Below are 26,340 nucleotides of genomic sequence, written 5' to 3'. Positions count from 1 at the left end.
ATAGTTTGTTTGAAATAAGCCAACTTGAAAACAGAAGACAAAGAAGCGTGTAAGCCTGAGGCTTGTTTAAGTCATGCTAGTTTAGTGTGGACACGGCCTGCCTATGTTTATGCTTATGTTATATGGACTGTGGTCTCTGTACTAAAGGAGGAGGATTAGCCACACATGCCAATTTCCTGATGCAATTTGCTTATGCCCCTGAAGCTGTCATGTGACCCACTGGACAAAATACCCAATATGTCAAATAGCGACTTTGCTTAAAGGAATAAAAGTGGATGCCAATCTATGTAACTTCCATTGCAATAAGTTATTTGATCATTTGAGAACAGGATTCTGACTATGTCAGCTGGATGTCTACTGAGACAATTTTACTAGATACAAAGTAATTTGTACCCTCAAAGTAATTACTATGGTTTACCAGCTTCCATTTAAGAACAATGCAGGAATCTCAAAGTGGGAGAGGATGCCATTCTATTATATTTTCAGGTGGCACAACTAAGTCCTAATATCCCACTTGCTTTTTTCCTCAACTCATTTGAAACCATCCTACTTCAGGGTAGAGCATCACATGGGAGCTCAAGATCTTTTCGGCTAACGTGTTTTTAATAGAAGAGAAAGGGGGAAAGAAGAAAGGGTGGTCAAAGGGTGCTTCTACATTAGTATGGTGCACAAAGGGCAGTTCTTTGAAGGGAAGATCAAAGCTAGCATCTAGGTTATTCATTATGAAATAATCAACTGGGAATAATAGGCTTTGCCTGCTGATCAGTGGACTGCCTAAATTACTCCAGGCATCCAAAGCTATAGAATCTGTGGCATGGATTTAGTGGTGGTGGTTACAGTGGGTTGTTAATCTGGGGGCTGGGGAAGGAATCTACCTGTGCCTTAAAATTGTATGCTTTTTGCCACATTTCCATTTAAACCTATATTTTTTATCTCAAAGCTCCCATTTACTACTTAACCTTTTGGGTGGATGGGGAAAGACTAGAAATGGGGAAAGAGCTCATTTCCCTTCTAGTACTGTAGCTCTGATCCAAGTCTCGTGTGCATGGATGTGGTGTGGCTGTAGCTCTTTAAAAAATAATAATGAAATGAAATGTCAAGAGATCCAATTGCACATCTCCCACACCTTGCCTAGTTTGGATCTATCACTGCTTGTGGTTCCTGCAACACACCACTGCAACGTGCGAGAATTCTGCCAGACACATGCAGACATCCTCATCAGCAGGCAAAATAAAGTGGAAAGGAAAAGGCTCTCTTGGGAATTTTGATACCCACTGGACTGGACGACCACTCCAATAGTTTGCAGCTCAGTGATTCTGTGAAGAAAGCCATACTCTCTGAGGTTACTGTCAGTATAAGGTTGTTTACATGGGGTCCTGTGGGTTTGAACCCCTGAAGCCATGTGTTCTTATACTTGCATTTCTGAACAGGAAGCCGGTTGGTAATGCATTTCTAAATACGCCTATGCATTTAATAGAGGGGTAAGCAAATATTTCTATAAAATTATTTGCAATCCCCACCCCACCCCCGGGAGTGTATTTCAACAGTATGATTAGTTACCTTTTTTGTTCTACACTTGAGAGAGTGCGCACTGTTTTGCTCTGTGCCATTGTTGCATGACATTCCATTTGGCACAGAGTTTATTTTTAGGTACAAGACTATCAAAGTCTTCTCTTTTTTTTTTTCCTTTGTGGGTCTGTCAGTGCTCTTGAACAAGGAGTAATATTACCACAAGAACTTTGCTGAAACAAAGAAGTCATCTTGAACAAATGGGGAACTATAAATCTAGACCAACTCAAACTTGCACTGGTAATTAATCTTGCTTCTTTTTAAAGGAAATATATTGTAAATGATTCATGAAGAAATCTTCTCTAATTTACTGTGAAGTTCAAGTGAAAGGTGTTTTGTTGTCAGTAATCTAACTGAAAAATACTATGACTGAAATCAGACTTGCTTTTAGATTGAAATCAAGGCTACAGAAAAATGAGCAAACTTCTTCAAATATTGTGTGTGTTGTGTACATATATATTGGTGGGTTTCCTGAAAAGAACCTATTCCTTCATTCTACTCTCTCAAGACAGGATATCAAATAATATTAAGAACTAAATGTCAACAATTATCCTTTTCTACTTTTGTGCTTCTTTATTAAAATGTTTTTTTTAAATGTTCTAAAAAATGTGTAAAAAGAAAATCCGTCCACCCAGCTCAGGTTATTATGTAATAGCACAGAATGACCTGGAGAAGGAAATAAAGTTGAAATTCTATTTTAAATGTATTTAAAGCCAAGATTCCCTCTAAACCTGGTTGTTGTTGTTTTTCCTTTTAGATGAATGGAAGAAAAAAGTGAGCGAATCATATGCTATAATCATTGAAAGATTAGAAGATGACCTCTTAATCAAAGAAAAGGAGTTTGCAGAACTGAAGCATGTCTTCAGGTAAATTATCTACCAGCATTGTTTACCCATCTATTTAAAAACAACAACAAAGCAAATCTGTCTAGTGCTATGTTTGGTGATACATACTTGGCATCCAGATAACTGTTGTGTGTTTGAGACTGCCATATTAGTTTAACAAATCTGGATATTGCATATTATGCAAATTGTTTGATGGTTTATGCACATGTTCAAGTTTGTGTGGAAAATATACGTACGTGTGTGTTAAATTGCATCTTCATGACAGTAAATAGAGCACAAGGGTTCAGTATGCAGTTGAACACTGGGTTGGACTAGGGAGGGGCTTGCAGAAGCAATTCAGCTAGGCTGACCTTTTGATATGCCCCGAGGTGTAGTTTTCTTTGGGTGTGTGGGGAGAATCCACGCCAGTCACTGACAGTAAGTGACTAGATGGGACTGGAAGTGGTTGTAATTCATTTCTATACTAGCGTTTTTATGCACTATTCAACAACTCTTGCCTGTGGTTTGAAAGAGTGGGAAGTTGGAGGGGTGACTGTATTTGCAGAGAGACCAAATGCCATGGTGCACAACCTTCATGTGCCCCAGCTGCAAAAAAAACCAAGCCTCTCCCTTATCGGTGTCTATAGCCCACAGCAGGTGCTGCAACCTTCTAACAACTTGACTTCACTCCCCCCCCCCAGGTGCGCTCCTGTATTGTCTCCCGGATGCCAACAAGCACTTAAAGCAGAACATTACAACCAGTGTTTGTTTTTTCTGGGGGAACGCAGGGTGAATCTAAGTTTGGCCTCATTGAGGGGCAGTATTTCAATATAAGTAGGAAAAGGAGAGTACCCCTAAATATTTTTGAAGGAAAAAAGCACTGATCACAACCCTGGAGTTTCTCTTGCTGCTTTGGTCCAGAGCAGAAGCCAGTGATGTTCCCTGGTCTCTCAGTACAGCTTCTCCCCCCCCCCCCCCAAAAAAGAAGACAAAGCTGAACAGTTTGGAGCAGTCACATTTCATAAAATCAGAACGGTAGAGTTGCAAGAGGCCTTAAAATAACAACAATAACAACAATAATAATAATTTATTATTTATACCCCGCCCATCCAACCAAATATTAAAAACAATACAGCATCATTAAAACATTAAAAACTTCCCTAAACAGGGCCGCCTTCAGTTGTCTTTTAAAAGTAAAATAGTTGCTTATTGCCTTGATATCTGCTGGGAGGGTGTTCCACAGGGTCATCTAGTCCAACGCCCTGCAATCATAGCTGTCAAGTTCTCCCCCCTTTTTTAAGGGAAATTCCCTTATGCTGAATAGGCTTCCTCGTGAGAAAAGGGAAAACTTGACAGCTATGCCTGCAATGCAGGAATCTCAGCTAAAGCACCCATGGTTATCCAACCTCTGCTTAAAAGCCTCCAAGGCTCATGGAAGTCCATTCCACTGTCTAACAGCTCTTACTGTCAGAAAGTTCCTCCTGAATTGTTTAGTCAAAATCTTTCTTGTAACCTGTAGCCATTGGTTTGAGTCCTACCCTCCAGAGCAGGAGAAAACAAGCTTGCTCCATATTCCACGTGAGTGCCCTTGAGATATTTGAAGATGACATCATATCTCCTCTCAGTTTCCTCTTTTCCAGGCTAAACGTTCCCAGTTCCTTCAACCGTTCCTCATAAGGCTTGACTTCCAGACCCTTTATCATTCGTTGCTCTCTTCTGCACACGTTCCAGCTTGTCAATATCCTTCCTAAATCGGGGTACCCAGAATTGAACATAGTAGGAGTCTTGGTAGACCACAAACTTGACATGAGTCAACAGTGTGATGCAGCAACTAAAAAAGCCAATGCAATTCTGGGCTGCATAAATAGGAGTATAGCATCTAGATCAAGGGAAGTAATAGTACCACTGTATTCCGCTCTGGTCAGACCTCACCTGGAGTACTGTGTCCAGTTCTGGGCACCACAGTTCAAGAAGGATACTGACAAGCTGGAACGTGTCCAGAGGAGGGCAACCAAAAGGGTCAAAGGCCTGGAAACGATGCCTTATGAGGAACGGCTTAGGGAGCTGGGTATGTTTAGCCTGGAGAAGAGAAGGTTAAGGGGTGATATGATAGCCATGTTCAAATATATAAAAGGATGTCATATGCAAGAAGGTGAAAGGTTGTTTTCTGCTGCTCCAGAGAAGTGGACATGGAGCAATGGAATCAAACCACAAGAAAGAAGATTCCACCTAAACACTGGGAAGAACTTCCTGACAGTAAGAGCTGTTCGGCAGTGGAATTTGCTACCAAGGAGTGTGGTGGAGTCTCCTTCTTTGGAGGTCTTTAAGCAGAGGCTTGACAGCCATCTGTCAGGAATGCTTTGATGGTGTTTCCTGCTTGGCAGGGGGTTGGACTGGATGGCCCTTGTGGTCTCTTCCAACTCTGATTCTATGATTCCAGGTGTGGTCTGACCAAGGCAAAATAGAGTGGTATTATTACTTCCCTTGATATGGATGCTATACTTCTGTTTGCTCTCTTCTCTGTTGCATCCATGCTCAACATAAAAGGTGACAACCATACTTTCAGACCTTTTAAAAGTATTCCAGCATGCAAAAAAAAAGTTTCCTCCTCTGCCAAGATTAAAAATGAGATGTGCTGTAGCCCAGAAACTGATAGGTAAGTTATATGACCAGACAGTAGTAGTAGTAGTAGTAGTAGTAGTCGTATTTTTAAGCTGAGAATTTGAAGGCATTCCAGGATAAAAATATCACAAAATATGCAAACTTGCCCACAAGCTGTAGGTTGACATCAACCATATTCATGCAACTGATTTTCTGTGTTGGTTACAAGAATGTAATTATGCAGATTGGCTGCTCCACCCGGCTCGCCTCTCTGCTTCATCTGGCCATTGATGCTGAACAATTGCCCTCACCCACTCTGACAGCAATAGCAAAAAAAAAATATTTCCGAGCCTCAGTGGGATGAAAATCACTCACTGCAAATCTTGTTACTACCTTTTCTTAATTACAGTGCAGCTTTTCAGATTACACTGCAGAATACTCAGAGGAATAGTAAGAGGCTCATTGAAGACAAAAGGAGAGACAGGTTTTTAGAAACATACCTGACCTATTGCCAAAGAGGTAATGTTCAAAAAACTATGTGCAAGTAAAAAAAAAATAGAAGGGGAAAAAAGATTATTCTCAACTCTTTTTTAAAAAAATTCTCCTTCATCCTAAAGTATTTCCGGCACACTGCAAGCAGCAGCAATTTTCTAAGTCGACTTTACAATGCTTTTTCAAGCCTGCTGATAAAATCTTGCTAATTATTGCTCCTTTCCCATAACATTATAGCCCTACAACTTGAGAGAAGGAGGTCTGGGGAAAGCATCTGGTCAAATTACCTGTAATATAATAATGTGCATTGTGTATTTATTTTTAGTTGTTGAGGAAGTTGGCAAAGCTCAGTTTACATATCTATTGCCAGTTTTTCTATTTTTATTAATGAATTCTATTTTGCTTCTCTGACATACAGTGGTAGAAAAGAGGTCAGCAAGCATAGTTAATGAATCATAAAACTGCGGATTCTGTAACTTCTTCTTTTTTTTAGTATACCCTGCATTTTCCCAAAAAGATGTTTGCATCAGGTGCAAATGCCACATCTCATTTTTTTAATGAGGCAGTGTGGCTCTTTATCTTGTTTAAGGGACATAGTATTAGAAATGCATTGGAAACAATGGCTTCATTTTAATTATTCACTTAATCCACATATGTCCTTATGAAATCATCAGGTTGTACCATGGCATACCAAAAACTGTAGGAGAAAAGGAAGAATATACATTGTGTTTTGCAGTAAGTGGTATTCAGTGGCTGGAGAGTTCGACATGCTCACGTTTGCAATGCTATTAGTACAGAAAGTGTAAAAAAAAATGGAGAAAATTGCATTTCTCTCTAAGGATTGCTGTGGCTTAAAATGAAACTCTTTTTAATTGCATGTATGAAAAACGGAAATGCTGTACTTCAGGTTAATGGCAACTCATAATGGAAAGCTTGCAAATGATTCTAAATGTGGATTAACGAAATTCAAATCCTACCATTTCAGAAGCAAAGCTCAGAAATGATAGTTTGAAATTACATTCATTTTTAAAGCATTTTTTATGTTTGTATTGCTCTGCAATAACTCAAGATACCAGGTTACTTGAAAGACCACCTGCCCCTCTATAGACCACCTATGTGATTTCTCTCTCCCAGGATAGCATTCAAAGATATGTTTTGTGATATGTACTAGTGGTACAATCCAGGAGAACCATAACGTGTGTGTAGATGTGCAATATTGTAGGTGTTGAATTGTTTCTATTGAACTATACATGGCAGGGGTAGGTAATCCCAGGCCATTGTGTGTGTGTGTGTGTGTGTTGGCTTTCCATCTGGCCGTTTGGACTTGTGAGCCATTTAAATGGCCAGGGAGTGGACCTGAGAGAAGCCTACCTGTTCTGTCGGCTCCACCCCCTGGCCTATCCTATGTCCAAGCCTGCACCCTAATTTGCAAATCCCAGGTGCAGGCTAGGATCTGGCTCCTAATAGGCAGCCCAGGCTTACACCCACGTCTCCTGTTCATAGAGGAGGCAGAACCTGAGATCCCCACTTTGGGGCCTTAGAAGGGCCTCCACTGTCCTTCAAGGCCGCCACACCAAAAGGATGAGGGCAAGAACTTGGACATGGTGCATGTGGATATGGGAGCAGGGGTGCATTTCTCTGTCCACTCACTGTCTGACATTTCCTGTGTTTAGTGGAGGAGCTTGTATTCCTGTTTGCTTGGACATGAGTAGAACCCTCCACACAATTTGGGATGATTGCATTAAGCATTCCACTTGCATTCAAATGAACATGAGTAAATGCTCAAGGCATGTCTTTTCTGCTCAACCCAGAGAAGGTCTGGGACTGTATACCAATGGGATAGTTCGGTTAGTAGACTATGAGACTCCCAATCTCAGGGTCATGGCTTCCAGTCCCATGTTGGGCAAAAAAAATTCCTGCATTGCAGGCGGTTGGACTACACGGCCCTTGTGGTCCCTTTCAACTCTACAGTTCTACAACACTGAGTCTGTGAACAGTGGGATGCACCAGGACTTTGCAGATGGAGCTTACAAGGGTGATCTTGCAACCCCACCCCACCCACCAGTGATGGCTTAGACCAGGCATCCCCAAACTGCGGCCCTCCAGATGTTTTGGCCTACAACTCCCAGGATCCCTAGCTAACAGGACCAATGGTCGGGGAAGGTGGGAATTGTAGTCCAAAACATCTGGAGGGCCGAAGTTTGGGGATGCCTGACTTAGACTTTGAATAGTCAGATCTTTACAAGAAAGTGATGTGGGGTGGGGATGGAGCCAGCTCTATCTGAAAGACCCATGAGTGGAAGTGCATGGGAAAGTAACCAGAGAATGTACCATTTGAATTATCTATTGTGAGGCAAAGGGATAGTTGGGAGAGATGGAACAGTGATGGCTTATTATACTTCATGGGGTGAACGGAGAGGATCCCTCAAAAAACAGGAACAAACCAAATTGTTTCACCTGGCCTGTTTTGACAGGAAGATTATAGATTATGAACCATTCAGGCACAAAAAACCCCTTCGCATGCAAACAGTGAGCAATGAAACCCTATACATGTCTAGGGTTGCACTGAGCTCAATGAGGCCTACTGCCAGCTCAGTGGGCACAATAACATAATATTTTATGTTGCAGCCTAGCATAATATATAAAACCTGGTCTTGCCCTTTGCAACAGGATCTCTGATTTTGAAAGAGGTACAGATTAGGTTAGAATCCTGCCCCTTTATGATATCATAATTATCTATTCCTTTATAAATTTCTCCAATAAAAGGGGGGGGGATATATGCTAAAAGATGAAAACTCTGATAAACTCTACAATCTTTTTTCCCCACCCCAGCTCCGATGAAGCCTTCAGCAAAGTTAATTTAAATTACCGTACAGAAAATGGGCTGTCTCTTCTGCATTTGTGTTGTATTTGTGATGGTAAGTGTTTCAGCTAAGATGCTTTAGAACCCTCTTATTGGCGCATTTAATGATTTTACTTTTTAATAAACTGCAGGAACGTTATTACTTTTTAATCTGTTTGCCTCCTTGGTACTGTTCTTGTTGAATCTCATGTAGGCATCAGGTGGAATGTTATAAACAATAACAACAAAGTGGTTTAAATTTTGATTGGATTTAATCTCAGGCTTAGAGTATTGCATAGTTGTCACTATTTCACCCTAAAGTAGGAAGGGCACTTTTTTTTTTATCTAAGGAAGAATTTCCTTTTATTTTTGTAAATCCCTCATTATTCAGTTAATCAGGAATTGATCATGGTTATAACTAAATGTGCTGAAAGTGAAAAATCAGTTGTTTGGAGTATGCTACTGCTCAGATAATATATAAAAAGGGTCCTTAGAAATTGTAATCAGCAAATAATGAGATGGTAGATATTACAAAATAAACATCCATGTTGAAAAGAGTCATCCTGAAAAAGCCATTTGTTTATATTTATGGCACAATTGACTTCAGTGCGAGTTCTGAGAAAAGATGCATAGAGTTGCAATGTAACTTTCCCACAGCAGGCATTAATACCTGTTGAAGTGTTTTGTTTTTCCAAACCAATTCACCATATATTTTTATTTTAAAATTGCCTCCATTTCCAATATTTATTATGCAGGCAACAAATCACATATTAGGACTCTTATGCTGAAAGGCCTGCGCCCATCCAGGTTGACAAGAAATGGGTTTACTGCTCTGCATTTAGCAGCTTACAAGGTAAATTGAATTCTAAGTATGTAATTGCGTTAATGGTCTCGCTCTTTTTCTCCCTTTCAGCCGTCCCCTCTCCAGCAATTGGGCTTTGGCAGCAAGGCAGGTGCCAAGAGCACTAGAAATAAAGTTGTCTCAGTTCCTTGAGTGCTTGGCTTACTGCCATAGCGCTGGGGAGTGGGCAGAAGGGGGTCTTCCTTCTCTTTCTCCCTCCTGATGTTTTTGAAACTGCAGTGGCTGAGTGGCGTAGGGACGGGTTGAAGGGAAGGGAGGAGGAATTGATTTATTCTATGTATTGGATTAAAATCTGAACTGAGGAAGAATCTTGGGGTGGAGGGTATCACTTACTTCATACTGGAAGCTAGCATTATCAGCTGCCAGAATTTGTAACCTGAGTTTGGAACTTAAAAATATGTTGTCACCTCTCTTCATAACTGACACAATTGAAACACATGCATTTTGCATCTGAGTATCTGTATTTGCATCCAAAATGTATTGTAAAAAGTGGCCTTTCATGAGACTTGTCCTGTGGTTTAATTTTTCTTCATTGGAAATTGTCTGATATGTCAGATAACTGAGAGATATACAACCTGAGTATCTGTTGGCAATCTCTTTCAATAGGACAGCTATTTTTTTGATTTGTATTTTGACCCCATGATATGAAAACTCATGGCGAGTTATATATTACTGATTAAGCAATAGGTTTCATTTGCAGAACCCAGCATTCTTAAGGGATACGTTTGATACTGATTAGTTCTTTCTTGCCGTATTTCATGGAGACTTTTGCTCCTGCAGTCAGAAGGATTTTGTTCATAAAGTACAGCTGGGGAGAAATGAGAACAAAATTGTATTCTGCAAAGCACTATCTCTGCCACTGGGTAGCTGCAACCCCTTTTAATTATGTTTCTCTAAATAATAACTTTACTTTCTACATTTCAGGACAATGCAGAACTTTTAACAGCCTTGTTGCACAGTGGAGCTGACATCCAGCAAGTTGGCTATGGAGCACTTACAGCTCTCCATATTGCTACAATTGCTGGTCACCATGAGGTATGGCTTCTCACTTACATGCGTAACTGCAAAAGGGGTTGGGAACAGAGTGAAGAGGCACCCATTAAAAGTAGGTTTGAAAGAAACATTCTGTTGCAGCCAGTAGAGTACATTGTGGTGTTTTCTTGGTTGCCGTGTGTATGTGTGGTGACCCCAACAGTTTTTCCAGGTCCCAAAATTTTGTCAAGCCCTGTACTACAACAGTTAGGTAGTAGGTCAAAGGTAAAATAGGCATGAAAGTTATTTCTGGAGAGGCTGAAAGAAGAAAACCTACCAGTGACTAAGGTTTATCTTTCACTTAGAGGTATTATGTGGCACTTTCAAAATGTTGTAGAGTTGTGTTTGAAAAAGCAAATCTGAACATTTGGAAATGACAGCTTAAAATCAGCACTACGTTCTGATTTCATGCACTGTATAAAAATGGTCTTAGAAGTGTTGGGACAAATACTACAATGTGCCTACTTTTCAGGTCTTTGTATAATGGTCTGCAGTAAGATAAATACAGTTACTGCATAAAAGGTATATTGAAACATTTCATAACATTAGAATGTCCTTCAGAGTCATATACTGAAATATAGGGTTCCAAAAATTCACCTGTCTGAAAACTTATTCAACCATTATTTTCCTCACCGCTCATAAAAAAGAAGTTAAATGTTATTAATTCCATAGTTTTCCAAACTCCTGTTAACCAGTCATTCATCCTTTGTATTTTGAAACACCTCTCCTAGCTAACACTATTATTTCTGAAGCAACTGAAAGGATTTCAACATTTGTGATGGCAAATAATTTCAGATTGCAGTATACATTATGTTTGCACTGCAGGAAATCGTGACTAGGCTTTATGTGGATTTCCTTTACATCGTTTGACAGTGTGTTCCCCTTTGACAATGAACTCCTTCCCATGCCTCAATGTCTGAAAAAAAATCCTTTAAACAACAAACAAAATGTAACAGGCTTATCAGAGTCGGTGATTAGCCTCCCATGTGAATTCCTCCGTTCTCCACTTTCCTTAAACTTTGATAAGAGGAGTACTATTGTGCACTTACATAACTGAGGAATTCCAGTATCCTGGATGAAGCAGATTATGTGGTAAAACCCATCTTGACGTACCATAATGATCACTGTTAGGGTGCCAACAGGATGGCGCGATGAAGGCAGCAGTCGGATGCAGAGAGAGCCTAGGTCCACAGTCCAGGTCAGGAGAAGCCGAAGTCAGGAGCAGTCCAAGTTGGGAACCAGCTGAGGTCAGGTATCAGTACTGGGGGTCAGGAGAAGCTGAGGTCAGGACCACTGGAATCAGGAACAGGACAACCACACACTTCAGCACAGCAATTGCAAGTGCTGGCGAAGGGAGCAGCCGGCCTTCCTCACCACACCTCTTACAAGCTGCAGCTGCCTCCAATTGTTCCCTACGTTTCTCAGCTCTACGCTCTACAGCTGAGAAGGGAGGAGGGGATGGGGCCTGCCGACTCCTCTCCTCACAAGGGCCTGATTCTAACTCGACTCCTTCCTCCTCCTGTTCTGGTCTTCCCTCTTCCCTATCTGATTCTTCCTCTTCTGAGGAGTGCCACCACCAGTCTTCTCCAGGTATGAATTCCTCCATTTCCCCACACTCTTCTGTGGTTGCCGCTTCGCCTAGAGGGGCTTGCCACCACTCCTGTTCGTCCGGTGCAACCCTGACAATCACCTTCCCTGGCATGGCCTGCAAGGTCCTGGCAGCATCCAGAGCCTGGCTGCCATAGCACTTGCCGTTGAGTCCAATGTTGGAACGGGCATGGTCAGGCTCACTGCGGTCAATGCCAGCCTTCTCCCTCTCCATCAATCCTTAGAAGAAGAAAAATCTTTCAACGGCAGAGTGCTGAAAAGAGAAGAGCTTTCCCCGGGTCACTGTCTACATTATCTCCAGTGACTCTGGGCCCCACCCTTGATGTACATGTCAAGGACAAGGCCCAAAGGCATTGCTATAAGGAAGAGAATGAAGAGCTGTCTCAGCCTATGCTCCTATTTACAGTGCTGTGCTGAGCTAGTATGGAGATTAGGAGCTACTCTGCTTCAGCTACCCTGTCTCCCACTGCCTGCTGCTCCAGACTGTCAATCCCCTGGTATGCTCCAAGGGAGGTCCAACCTTACCCTGGGCTCCTGTCAAACCAGCAGCCAGACCTGCACACTGTGAGTCGTTCCTATCTGCTGCCTTAGATTCCAAGACTTAGAAAACAAGGGGAAAGGATTCAATAAGGAGAACTATGGGCCGAAAATGTGGGGGTGGGCAGATCAATTTGGGGTTGTGTCTGGATTGTGGATGTGTCTGGATCTAATTCTACTTTGGTTGGGGTTGGGGAACCAGAGCCCCTCTCAATTAGGCTTTCCATCATCATCATCAACAACAACAACAACAATGAAATTTGTATACTGCCCTATAATTGCAGGTTTCGGGACAGTTAGCACATTGTGCCTGCAGGTCAGCAGTTAAAATACAAATAAGTACAAATATTGACTTATACTCAGGAATTGGGAAAGGACAGCTGGGTGAGCAAGAAAGTGGCTAGACCTGTCTAAGAATCGGCTGAGCCCTGGGATTACTGAGAATTCAAGGCACACCTCACCCTGCAGCCTTAGATATACGCATTACATTCTTCTGCAAACCTGAGCAGTGAAATTTAAGTCTTTAATCATAGACTCTGCTGTGGTAACGAAATGGCTAATTTGTTCCTAGGCCAGGCACAGTGCAGGTGCAGCAGAAAAGAGGCACACTAAATAGAAATTGCATTGCCAGTGCCTGCAGGGCGCTGAATATCGTGAGTGAAATGTCCTCACAGCCCCACATTGTAGCACAGATGGCAACAAAACAATTGGGTTCGTTTCAGAACACCCATCTCTTCACTCCTTTTCAACTAGATCTAAAAAACCTGGTCATTGCGAGAGAGGATAATGGTTTCTAGCAAAAGAACATTTTGCCTCAGCTGCAGACACCATATTCCTGGTGTACAGCTGTCTCTTCAAGCGCTGCTGTGAAATTGCCACACTCCCTTTCTTGTGGTTCCAAGAACCTCTGCCCTTCATGTGAGGATACTGAATCTAGATGGATTCTTCTGGAAGGGGGAATCGGAAGCAGCTACAAAACTACATGGCTGCATCATTATAAGTTGGAGGCAGCAAATAATTATGCTGTCGGCAAAAGAAAAAAGCTTCACAACACTGAATGCCTACTAGAATGTTCTGAAAGACCTTTGTGACCTGAGATCTCCTTTAGGAATCCTACCCTTCTCTTAAGGTTTCCTAAGTGGATTTCCTGTAAAGCCCTCAGGCTCAACATCTTTTAACTAAAATTTGCTTTTAGTCATGAACCTTTTATCCCCACACATACCACTTAGACCTCGTTTCAGACACTTCACACCCCAGCTCATTTCTTGTTGCCTTGGAAATGCTTTGTTTCAATCTATTTCATTAAAAAAAATAATCCAAAAGTGTTTAATGCCACGAACAGAATTACTTTTATAATTACCGGTAAGGGTTCACAGATGTGCGTTTCTGATTATATTTACATCTACTTGTGTTCATAAATCTTTTGGCTAAATCGTTCAGAAAGAACTGAAAATTACTTGCCTATGCAAAAGTGATAAAACTTAAATAAATGGAACATGAAACCTGTTGAATGTGAATAAACCAAGTTTTTAAGATGATTAGCAGAATAAAAATGGCACAATGGAAATTTTAGTCAGTCGGCTAGGAAATTGAACTTGACCAGGATTCTGGAGCTAGTGCAGTTCTTGGGTCTAAATTGGGTCTGCTGGTTAGCAGCAGGGCCAGGTATGTGAATATCCTCAAAGACCTACTGGCAGGAGGAAGGCAGTTCAGATTGCATCCTTAATATGTTAACCAGCCAGTCAGGGAGAGAAGAGGGAAATGAGAAAGCGGAGGGAAATAGTGGCTTCAGGACTCTGAAGAGAAGCAGTCCACTCTGAGACATGATGTTGCAGGTTCTTAGATGAAGTTAATAGATGCAGTTGATAAAAACTGCAGTGTAAATACTTGAGCAAAAGTTTAACTTGACTGTAGGCAGGCAAAATATATTATGCTGTATGTAATTTCACCTTTGGGTTATGGATCAGAAAATGCTAGAATTGAATGTGTCTGACCTTTGCACAGCTAATGAGTCAAATACGAATAAACCCTTCCAAAATGAAGGGAACTAGCAATCATTATTTTTAAGTCCATTGCTAAAGGCGAAAATAATGAAGATCTGAAATAGTAAAACTAAAAATTGTGAAGCGATGTCAATTCGAGAAAATAGAATAAAAGGTACGAGAGTTAGACATAGACATCCAAAACTCAATTAAGTGGATGGTGTTGTTCCGTGGTCTTCCAGTAAGCAACTCCTAATCAAGGGACAGATAAATTTGTGGCATCTGAAGACCATTGCTCAGGTCTATGATTGGGAGAATATTTTAACAGGCTAGATAGCTTTAAAAGGTTCCTTTTTCCAAGGAAGTTAATTGCCACATGAAGTGACCCCATGGACCAGAGCACGCCAGGCACTCCTGTCTTCCACTGCCTCCTGCAGTTTGGTCAGACTCATGTTGGTGGCTTCGAGAACACTGTCCAACCATTTTGTCTTCTGCCATCCCCTTCTCCTTGTGCCCTCAATCTTTCCTAACATCAGGTCTTTTCCAGGGAGTATTCTCTTCTCATGAGGTGGCCAAAGTATTGGAGCCTTAGCTTCAGGACCTGTCCTTCCAGTGAGCACTCAGGGCTGATTTCCTGAAGAATCAGGACAGCTTTTCTTAGGGTGTTGGTTTTCATTTTTGAATGTTGCATTCCAAACCTCAGGAGGTACAATGGCCTTCGCTTTGCTTATTAAAAATATACATAATTTCCAATTTGAAACATTTTATTTCCTATGTTCTGACTCTTAATATGTTTTAACACATTAATATAAGTGGCAATGCAACCAACTACCCTGGTATATTTCTTTATGCATACAATGCCATCGTTACCCATGGTGTATTAGAGAGTTATGGGCAATATATGTAGAGTAGATATTTTCTCAGCAGCACACACTTTCAATATGGCCCATTTGTGTTACTTAGCTTGCAAGGTCACATGGCCTCTCCAATTAGTATAAACTCTAGACTTGCTTCAAAATCTTTAACAGTAACCCATCAACCTCTCTAGCCAGCTAAGCAACAAGAATCAGGTATTTTATAAGCAGGACAATACTGTATTTGCTTTGGGTTTTGTTTTAAAAAGCATGGAAATACAGTGAAAGAAAGAAAATCTGTGCATATATCTGAAGAGCTGCCGTTGCCAGTCTCACACAAGCAAGTACCTTGTCCCTGGCTTTTAAGGTTCAGCTATTACATATATATATCCCCATGCTGTATCACAATCTACAATAAATGTGATCTCTGGGAATTGGGGAATGAAGAACTTTATAGTCGGCTGTAAATCATTTTTATTGATGATGTGCAATATGCTATCTGTGTAGTATCTAGATAGAACTGGGTGAGTGTTAGCTATGTCAGGACCTGGATCTAAATTGCTGTCCAAGGCCACTTCAGATTGATCTGTTCCCTGATAATGATTAGAGCTGTGTCTAAGGAAGGAGCTGGACCTTTAAAGGGAAAAGTTATCATCACGACTTTTATCTTCTTGTTAGGCCCATTGTTGCTATATTCGCAAATTCGCCAGTTAAATTCACCACTCTTCAACTTAATCTTGTTTGAGTCAGTGTGGCATTAGAGATGGTGTAGCCCATGTATTGTGTATCAATATGGTTTGTTGCGTATTGTCCCCCCGCCCTTAAACTATTTTTTTAAAATACAGAGTCATGATATTGGGGGTGGGGATATTCCGGACAGAGAAATTATAACATCCAAATCCCTGTCAAGGAGGACAAGGCTATAAGTGACTACTAGCCACAATGATTATGTTCTACCTCCACTTTTGGATGTAATTTGCCTTGGAAGACCAATGGTTAGAAACCACAAGTGGGGAGAATACACAGAAGGTGACAGCGGCTATGACTAAGTGGTCACATGATTCTGGGTACTTAATAACAATGAAGCAGTGGGAAAACCTGTGGAAAATAAATTGGGAATTTACAATCTTCCAATTTACAAAGTGTTGCATAACACTTTAGAAAGTGTTTTAATTCTGGAGTTCACCAAATCCGATTCAAATGTAGAAGTCTCAGTGGAGAAACCCTTTTGTCTATCAATTTTGAATGTCTCAAATAATTGCTGATATTGAAACCAATCATCAATGAACTCTCTTATTTTCCCCAGGCCCTTCTTATGTGAGCAAGGTATGACCTGACAGGTGGTTTTTTCTTTTTCTTTTTTATTTCATTCTCCCCCTTCCTTTCCCCCTATTTTTGCTGCTCATGGTGGAAGCTGGCCAGCTCCAGAGCCCTCATAATTACAGTTTAGCAGTACATAGTTTGAGGGCACATTGGGGTAAATAAGAGGATTAGGATCCCACAGACTCACTGTCTCCCCAAACATGCCCCAGAATGCACTGTTTTAGCTTCCATTACTGGCAGAACAGCAAATAGCTGCAGAGCTTTACATGGCTTCACCTGCAGGATCTCGGTCTAGTCCCTCAGTTGCATTCATGACTAGTGTAGGATTTCTCCCTGTTGTATTTTATTACAAGGAAGAAACAAATTTATGCCAGCATCACTAACAAACAAGGTTACACCATTACACTTTATTGTTTTAGGTGTTAAGTTTTAAACCCTGATTGATGTTTACTTAGTGAAATGATCTTTGTTGAGGTAAAATGCCTTTGGAATCACAGTAGTCCCTTGAACTTCTGTTGGCAAAGTATTGTTGCGGTATCCCATTCATTTAAAATATTTGTTTCTCCATGACCCTCACACAATCCCAAATCCTGGTCTATTGTATTTTCATTTAACTCCAGTTAATTTCATAGGATTGCTTCATCCTCTTCATCGTCGTGTATTCAGTGATGTGGTACCTGGGGATAAAATCATTCACTGTGTAAGAACCTTATGCTATCATAAATTCAGCAACAGCTGCAGCAGTGACATGTTGGCAGGCTTGGATGAAATAATGAGATGAAACCCATCCAGTTGCATAATTAATATGCTTAGTATTTATTCTTATATTTTATACTAAAACCCTGGCCCTACCAAACAGAATAACAACCTAGAACTAATTATTCTTTCCACATGCACTTCTTATTACAATGAGAAATCATGTCTGCATATCATTAAATATGAGTGTGTTGGTTGGAGTTTACATAATTCTTACTTCTCATCTGAAATTTATGCAATGACTCAGGATTAGGGTGAAGACAGACACAACATTTTAAGTGTGAGGGAGGTTCTTTGTGCATATATTTGCTATCCTACAAACAAGTGCCTCAAAATTCACGGCATTTGTTTTCAGGGCTGCTAATGTATGTTCAAGGCCCCTCCACCACTCCTATGTTATGGCTGTCTTTGGCCTTGGAACCTAGGAAGAGTGTGTCGTCATGATGACCACCATTAAGAGGTCTATGTAATTTGGTATTTTGGATGTCCCAGGTTTACCTTGGTTTCAGCAGAACCAATCATAGTTCAGCAGGGTCTTTTCAGCAGACCCTGAAAAGTCGTTGCAAGACAGTACTTTGCTATACTGCAATGGATGAACCTTCATTGGGTTAGATCAGGCATCCCCAAACTGCGGCCCTCCAGATGTTTTGGCCTACAACTCCCATGATCCCTAGCTAACAGGACCAGTGGTCAGGGGTGATGGGAATTGTAGTCCAAAACATCTGGAGGGCCGAAGTTTGGGGATGCCTGGGTTAGATGAACTATGTTGGGTTAGATTAGCATTTGCTCCCCTTACATACCATAGGAATGTTTTGTTTTTTGTGTTGTATTATAACAGAACACTGTACCTAATAGAGACATTATTATATAAAAAAGAAGAGACCATTAAGCAATGACATCCCACATAAAACAACCCTTTTTTGGGGGGGGGACCCAGAATTACTATAATGTGGCACAGTGGATTAATTTTGCATTGTCCCTTTTAAGGACAGCCCAGGATCCAGACTGCCTCTCCCCATTTCCCTTTGCAGTATAAGAAATACTGCTGCAGATTTGTGTTTGGAAGTGCTGCATAATAAACTCATTATGTTACCAAAACTGCATGAAGCCTGAATCAGTAAGTTAGCAATGTTCAACACATGCCCAGTGCCAGTACTCAGGCAGGTCGGGCATTGGTTGAGGGGCTCAGAAGGACCTCTCACTTGCCCAGCCTAGGTGAACTGCTACTTGCCATCTCCCTGCGGGGCACCTAGGCAGCTATTTTAGTGGTGGGTAGATAGTGGTATCACTTCTGAATGGGTGCGGAGCTTGGCTCCCATACACAACAGTCATCTGCCATCTCATTCTACCCAAAATTCAGTGGCCTTGGAATAAATCTTTAGTGCCACCCCACCGTTCAACAGATTGTATGTTCTCACTGTAAATTGTGCAGAATTTGAGAATGCAGACAAAAGTATATATGTGGAGATGGGGGAAGTAGTGCTGTAAAAACCAAATAAAGACGCAAAACCGGAACATTTCACAAGGAAATTCTTGCAACATGGAAATCTTTAGCCTTTTAAGGATCTTGTAAGCTGTATAAACTAGAGGTGATTTGTAGTTAAAACTTTTACAATGTTCTGTAAAAATGCTGCCACATAATAATGCACCTTTTTTGCAGTGATAAAATCATTACTGTTAGAGAGGCATTCAGAGAGTACAGCAGTGAATATCATGAAGTGTATACAAATACATAAACGATGCAGCATATTAAAGTTATTGTGACCTCCTGGGAAAAGTGCCTGGCTTTACTGGCTTACTCAATCACTGTCATGACTGTATCGGCTCTAGCTGACTAAAAAACACCAAGGTCACCCAACCCACTTCAAGCAAAAGATCCTCTAGTTCTCTTGAGATTTCCCAGTAGTCATGATCCAGGCTGGTTAGATCTAGGTCAAAAGGTCTACAATGTGAAATCACCTCAACAGCTGCTGGATAGCTCAGCTGGTTTGAGCATGGTGCTGATAATGCCAAGGCTGCAGGTTTGATCCAGCTGCATATCCCTGCATTGCAGTGGGTTGCACTGATTATCCTCAGAGTCCCTTCCAACTCTATGATACTGTGTATATCCATGTTCAGCCTAAGGGCCAAACAAGGCATTCTTCTAATATTTTTGAAACTGAAAGCCCACTGATGCTTTGCGCTCCCCACCATCAAATCCTGAAGCTGCCTTTGGACAAACGTCACCATAGAAGAGTTAAGAATTTTTCCATCTCTCAGCTTCTAGAGTATAGCTGCTTCCAAATTACTGCCAATGACATGCCACTGTTGTAAATCAATAAGTGTGATATGTTTATTCACTGACTTGTGGCTATGATGAGTACTTTGCCACTTGAGAAAGCTCACATTCATTTCTACATAAAACAAGACCAGTAATGGTTTTCCCCTCTACCTTAAGCATTTAACTACTCTTCAGAATATTCCAGCCTAACAATTGCCTCTTAGTGCAGACTGGATTTTGCCTGACAGTATGGGAATGCCTGCCCAAATATATCTAATTTCAAAAACAGAGTTAAGTGCAGACTTTCATTGTCAACATCGTGGCAAATAATGAGTTGCCAACTGGAATTCAAGTAGGACAATAAGCATTATGGAACCTATGTGAAGAATCTACATCTGTCAGGCAGAAATATGAATTGCTTGAGCCAAATCCCCCTGCCTTCCCCCTTCCAATTTGAGCCGTGGATGCATACAAAGCAATTTGTCAAAGCGTTTCAAAAGATGCACCAAGGCAACTAAAATAGAAAGCAATATAAAAGAATTATGAAACTTCAGGGAATGTATCACTAACATTTGTGTATTTTAAAGCTTTTATATTTACATATTTGTGTATGCAGGTATTAAAGAGGCGGAGCTAGCTGCTCTGGCACCCGGAGTGGCACACATGCCGTGCAGCTGGGGCTAGCCGCCCGTGGGGGCGTCGCCCATGGCGAGCGGAGAGCGTCCCCGGGGTGGGTGGGTGGGTGTGTGCCACCTGTGGCGAGTGTCCCGGGGGAGACACACTCATATTTATGGATCTTTAAGAATAAGCATGCTCTGCTGTGTTCTATACCACTGAGTAAAAATGCATCCACCAAACCATCCATGTATTTAACTATACTGGGCACTTGACAATACTGAAGGCATGGCAGCAGAACCAGCTGAATTTTGAAGCCCTCAAGTATATAAGTAGTTCATATTCTTGTTTCTCCATGCAGTGGACGTAATTGCAATTCTGATGCAGGAAATACACCACTGAATTTGCCTGGACAGGCAGGGTCCCCCAAACCCCCAAGCGACCCGCTGAGCGGAATAAAGACACATAACAACGTGCTATGGGATTCAAATTGGCCACAACATTATTATTATTATTATTATTATTATTATTATTATTATTATTATTATTATTCCGCTCATCTGGCTGGGTTTCCCCCGCCACTCTGGGCGGCTTCCAACAAATACCAAAATACATTAAAATATCACAGATTTAAAACTTCCCTAAACAGGGCTGCCTTAAGGTGTTTTCTAAATGTCAGGTAGTTGTTTATCTCCTTGCCCTCCGATGAAAGGGCGTTCCACAGGGCAGGCGCCACTACCGAGAAGGCCCTCTGCGTGGTTCCCTGTAACTTTGCTTCTCGCAATGAGGGAACCGCCAGAAGGCCCTCGGTGCTGGACCTCAGTGCTCGGGCAGAACAATGGGGGTGGAGACGCTCCTTCAGGTATATAGGACCAAGGCCGTTTAGGGCTTTAAAGGTCAGCACCAACACTTTGAATTGTGCTCGGAAATGTACTTTATTAAGATTCAGATGTAGGGAGACCTTGGCTCAGGCATTGGGCATTATCCTTCCCAGTCCCCAGCTGGGGTTCTGGGAGACGTCGGGGTTATCCACATGTATGGGGGTTGGGGCTGGCTCTGGAGAACATATGTTCAAGCAGAGAGAGCCTGCCCCCTGTTCGCCGCCGCTGGAAGGGGGAAGTGATGACGCCTATTGGCATGGTCAAGGCTTCCCCCAATACCCCAATCTTGTTGCTGCAAAGGGGGTGAGGTCTCCGCCTCATGCCCCTCCCTCTAGGAAAGTCACCAAAGAATTCCGCCCAAGGCCTGACACTTCCAAAGTTGTGACATATTGCTATGGGTAAGGCGAAACCTGCCAATGCAGGAAAATTCCTTTCCGACCCTTCAATAGAGGCCTTGACGTAGCAGCGCCTGTGAACCTGTAGAGAAAAGGTTAACCTGCAAAAGAACTTGAATGAGGGTGTGGAGGGTGGGACCAACTGGTGCTTGGAGGTAAGATTCTGGTGCTTGGAGGTAAGATTCAAATTCTATTGTGTGAGCCGGACAGTCCCTCCCCTTACCTGGCCACCCCCTGGCAACACCTCCCCAGGCAGGATTGGACACTAAGCTTGGGTAGGCAGAGACCTCTGGCATCCTACCTGGGAAGGCGGTGCCAGCCCCGAACTACCAGGGAGTCACCTCTGGGATCAGGGGGCTGCGTGCAATCACACAAAAGTCGCCCCCCATTGATGTGTGGAGCGGTCATTGTGAACTGTCCATAAAACTGCAAGCTTTACTTGCAGACTTCCTGCCAATCCCACGTTTTGCAGTGAGATCCATTCAGAATCTTTACAACTCCTCGCCATGATTTCACCTTTGCTAAAGCATAATTAGTGAAGAAGTGTGGGTTCTGCTAATAAATTTTGATTTCTGGATAACTAGACAGATTAATTTGCAACTCCCAGGTTCTGAATAGATCTTTCAATGTACAAGTTTGAGTTCTTTAATTTTTAATTGCAGATAGATTGCTTGAAGGGGGAAAAATTGACCCAATTATACATGATGTTTCATTAAAAACTATAGGAGGATGAGCTCTAATTTACCTTTTCTGCTTTCAGGGCTTTTAATAAAAGCAATTAACTTGCATTATGTTCATTACATCCTACAGAGAGAAGACATTATAGACTACAGACCTTATTTTGAAATTCTGGCCCTCTGGCCTTCCTACTGCCCTGCTTCAGTTTTGTTTTCCAAATCCCATTTAAGCTGTCCTCCCAAAGAACAGAATCTGAAGTCTACAACTTAGTCAAGTTCAAAGACTCATATATATATATATATATATTTAAAAAATCACCACCATTTATGATCAGTACTTCAGCAAAGAGGCTGATCTGTGAATCTGGGAGTCCCTGGTTTGAAATCCTGCCCATGCCCTAAACTCAATAGCAGGCAAGTTGCGCTCTCTCAACCTCAATCTCCACATCTGCAATATTAGAAAACACAAAAAAGCATGGCCAGATTATTACGCTGTAGCTGGCGCAATTGCACCACTATCCATGCCTACAAGGGGCCCAAATCCTGAGCTTTCTTTCCTGAAAGAAGTGTTTTAAAGAAAAATGCGTCATCAGCTAAGATTTTTCTGTGAGATGAGCCATCCTAGCTGCCCCTACCTTTCCCATACCCTCCAAGTGTCTCGATTTTCCAGAGACAGTCCCAAAATTACAGAAGCCATCCTGGTTTTTTATTTGATCCCTCAATATCCCAGTTTTCCTCTTTCCTGCCCTCCATTTCTTTGTTCTCTCTGTGTGTGTAAAAAATGGAGTCCTGCTTATACTGAAAATGTCTGCACCAAATGAAAATATTGTTTTGAAGGAAAATGTAACCAATCTGCTTTAAATTCTGTAATTGCAAGGCTTCATTAGCCAGCCATTTTTAAGGAAACGTGTGGGTTGTTTATTCCTTTATTGTAAGTGGAGCCTTACACTGCAAGCCTTCACCTGTCTACTCAGAAGTCAGTAATTCCATGGAGTTTACTCCCAGGTAACCTGGTAAAGAGTGTGCAGTCTTACACTGCAATCCTAATCATATTCCCACCCCCACCCCCCGAACTAAGTCCTACTGAGTTCAATAGGATTTATTCTCTGGTATGTTCCTGGTCATTCTCACAGTTTCCATCATCATCATCATCATCATCATTTTATTTTATAATATCCCGCCTTTCCCCCCAACAGAGACTCAAGGCAGCTTACGTTAGAGCTAATTTTTTATTTCATCCCATTTATCTGTTGAAGGTGTTGTACATGATCCCTTCTCTCACACATTTTTTTTTCTTTATAAGAGCCCTGTGAAATAGGTAAGGCTGAGAGGATGTTATTGGCTTAAGGTGACCAATGTTGATGTGCATATGACATATATGGACGCAGGAGATCAAACACGGGAGAAGCTTCCTATGTAGAATAGAATGTTCCTATTTTCATCTAAGAACTGTTGGGAGGGTATGCTTTCATTGTTTTTAGCCAATGAGTGAAGTCAGCATGGACAAATGAGCCCATGCAATGGATGAATGAGTTGTTTGGACGCCAAGCTATCGGAATCCCTGGGGTCCTAAATAGCTAGTGTTTCCCCCTCACCTTTAGTGTACTTTTGTTTCCTACTTCTGCCTAATTTTCTATCCTATATGGACTCTCTTTCCAGCCTATTGTGTCTGAAATCAGGTACTCCATATAAGTTTTTGTTTTGTTTTTTGTTTGTAAATGCTACTGCTCTATGTAGGGATGGATGTTGGAGAAGCAATGGCAAATGAAAAATGTGCCAAGGGGCATATCTCTTGCTGTGCCGAAGCTGCAGTCCAGTAACTTATTTCCAATTTGAAAAAAAGGACAAAAAGCCTGAAAAAGATTATGGGATATAATTCCCAGTGAGTATATGTAACTCTTATCATCATTGCACTAAATCCATTTGTGCAAGGATTATTTTAATTCCAGTTTGTAAAATACATGTTGTTATTCCTTTTGGTGATAGACAAATTACTATAAAGCCCATTTCTGATGGAAGGACACATTTTGTCTGTCTCATTTGATTTAGTTGATAAGTTTGATTCAAATACTTACACATTCAAAATGTGAGCTTTGCCATTACCTCCCCCCCTTCCCCCCCAACTGTATAAATTTGCAACTGCTGGTCTTTCGAGAATTATTCTGACTAGGTTAAACAGCTTATTTTGCACAAAATCACATTAATATATATGGGACTGCTAACATTTTACGTCCCATGAGAAGGATATAAATGGTTTTGGTAATGCCTGCCCTAATTGAAATAAAGAGATATTAAATAAGAAGTACCTATGCTAGTTTGTTAGAAATGTAGTTGAGTTCTCCAGCAGTACAGTCTTTGTGTTTGTGATGGGAGCACTTTACATGGAATGTGTATTACTTCATGGAATTCAAAATGTGAGCCATGCCTGCTGCTTTTGAGAAGTGTGGTGAGCCCTTGCTCAATCTGCTGAGTGTGGTCCTGAACTTCCACCCTCATATCTGACCATGATCAACACTGGATACCTCCATGTCAGGTCTACAGATCTCTAGGTATTCTAGCTGCAGAACCAGGTGTGTTCTTCTTTTCTCCATCAAACAGAACATCTGCCCTGTTGCTCGCTAAGCTTCAGCATTATTCACTGTTATGTACTATTGTATTGCAGTAGCCATCTCTAAAGGGGTCAGATGACTGAAGTGCCCAATAGAATTTCTAGTACTATAAAGCTTTTGGCTGTTTGTTTCTCAGCTTGATCAAATCACTCTCCTGGCTGCTTCCCAGTGCAACGACCTAGCTGGTTGGTGTCCTTATTATTAACCCTAGCAATTGCTTTAGAAAGCATCAACCAGGCAAAAAACAACAACTATGTTGTAATTTTCATATAGGGAATGAAAGTATGATTAGAACCTGCGAAGTTCGATATGCAATGAACCGTTAGAGGGGGGCCTCGAGGAGATCTATTATAGAAATTTTGAACTACGATGTATGGTTTGGTTTTTTTCTTTTTTTTCTTTTTTCTCTTTTTCTTTCTTCCTGTTTTTCTTCTTTGTTAATTGTTCCTTTTAATATTTTATTAGTTGTAAGTTGGATGTGGGAATGTGATATGGGAATTCGAAATTTATTGTTTTTTCTGTATTTTTTATATTTGAATTTTGAAAATCTTAATAAAAATTATTTTTTTTAAAAAAAGAAACAACAACGATGAATCAATGTAATTTCTGAATAGGTAAACCAGCTTTGTGCTATCCATTCCCCCTTGTGCACTCCAAGTCTAGGAGGTGGTCTTGGCAGAGTTCTTTAAATCACTTTAACAATCAGTGCTATGAAGTTGATGCTCTTCAACCTCTCTGGCGTTCTGATTCAGTTGCACGAGTCTTGTGCATAAATATTTCATCTTCCCTGCAATTTGACGTTAGATGTGCTTACATTAGAGAATGTGGTTTGTTGGTTCATCTGTTAATGCGCAGACCTAAGCCTGGATTTCACCAGAAGAAAAGCACAAATTTGCAGAATGTAAGTGGGAATAGGAAACAGGCAAGAGGCGCAACTCTACCAGCTGTCTTCTTAAAAATACATGTTCACAAGACACCTGTGCCTGAATATTATGGCAATACATGGGAAGCTGGCACTGGAGTATTTGTCTGCAGATTTTGTATAATGGGCTTCTAGAGGCAGCAGCGTAGCTAGCCGCTCGGGTGCCTGGTGTGGGGGCGTGCCCTGCAGCCTGGGGGCGGGGCGATCTGCCCATGGGGGCGGGGTGAGACTCTCAGATGTAGGAGCCTCTCCGCTGACTCCCCCTCAGTTGTACGGCAGCTGAGGGAGAGGCAGTAGGCAGACGCAAGTCCCATGCTGCTGTTTCAGGCAGCGCAGAACCTGCAGGTGCCTAAGCCACCACATCACTCCTAAAAAGTTCCGTGAGCCCATTTTTTAAAATAAAAAACCCTCATTTTGTCACCCACCAGTGATGACACCTGGGGCAGACTGCACCCCCTTCCCCCGCTACTGTGTTGAGGTATTGAATGGTTTAGTGCATGGGTAGGCAAACTAAGGCCCGGGAGCTGGATCCGGCTCAATCGCCTTCTAAATCCAGCCCGCGGACGATCTGGGAATCAGTGTGTTATTACATGAGTAGAATGTGTCCTTTTATTTAAAATGCATCTCTGGGTTATTTGTGGGGCATAGGAATTTGTTCATCCCCCCCAAAAAAAGTCCGCCCCCCCCACATGGTCTGGG

The 26,340-nt window shown here is 41.6% G+C and overlaps 1 protein-coding gene across 1 annotated transcript in view; it reads left to right on the top strand.

The window, feature by feature from the left end:
• Positions 1 to 1,693: 1,693 nt before the first annotated feature.
• The window catches only part of TNNI3K (TNNI3 interacting kinase), a 146,096-nt gene continuing 121,449 nt past the window's right edge, over positions 1,694 to 26,340 (top strand). Inside the window, exons 1-5 of the mRNA XM_035122872.2 lie at positions 1,694 to 1,809; positions 2,327 to 2,435; positions 8,319 to 8,404; positions 9,084 to 9,181; positions 10,115 to 10,225. Coding sequence (XP_034978763.1) covers positions 1,770 to 1,809; positions 2,327 to 2,435; positions 8,319 to 8,404; positions 9,084 to 9,181; positions 10,115 to 10,225 — 444 coding nt within the window. The 5' untranslated portion in view covers positions 1,694 to 1,769. The remainder of the gene's footprint in view (positions 1,810 to 2,326; positions 2,436 to 8,318; positions 8,405 to 9,083; positions 9,182 to 10,114; positions 10,226 to 26,340) is intronic.

The sequence above is a fragment of the Zootoca vivipara genome, chromosome 7 (genome assembly GCF_963506605.1).
Source record: "Zootoca vivipara chromosome 7, rZooViv1.1, whole genome shotgun sequence".
In the NCBI taxonomy this organism is placed as follows: domain Eukaryota; kingdom Metazoa; phylum Chordata; class Lepidosauria; order Squamata; family Lacertidae; genus Zootoca; species Zootoca vivipara.
This window is presented reverse-complemented; position numbering and strand designations above follow the sequence as displayed.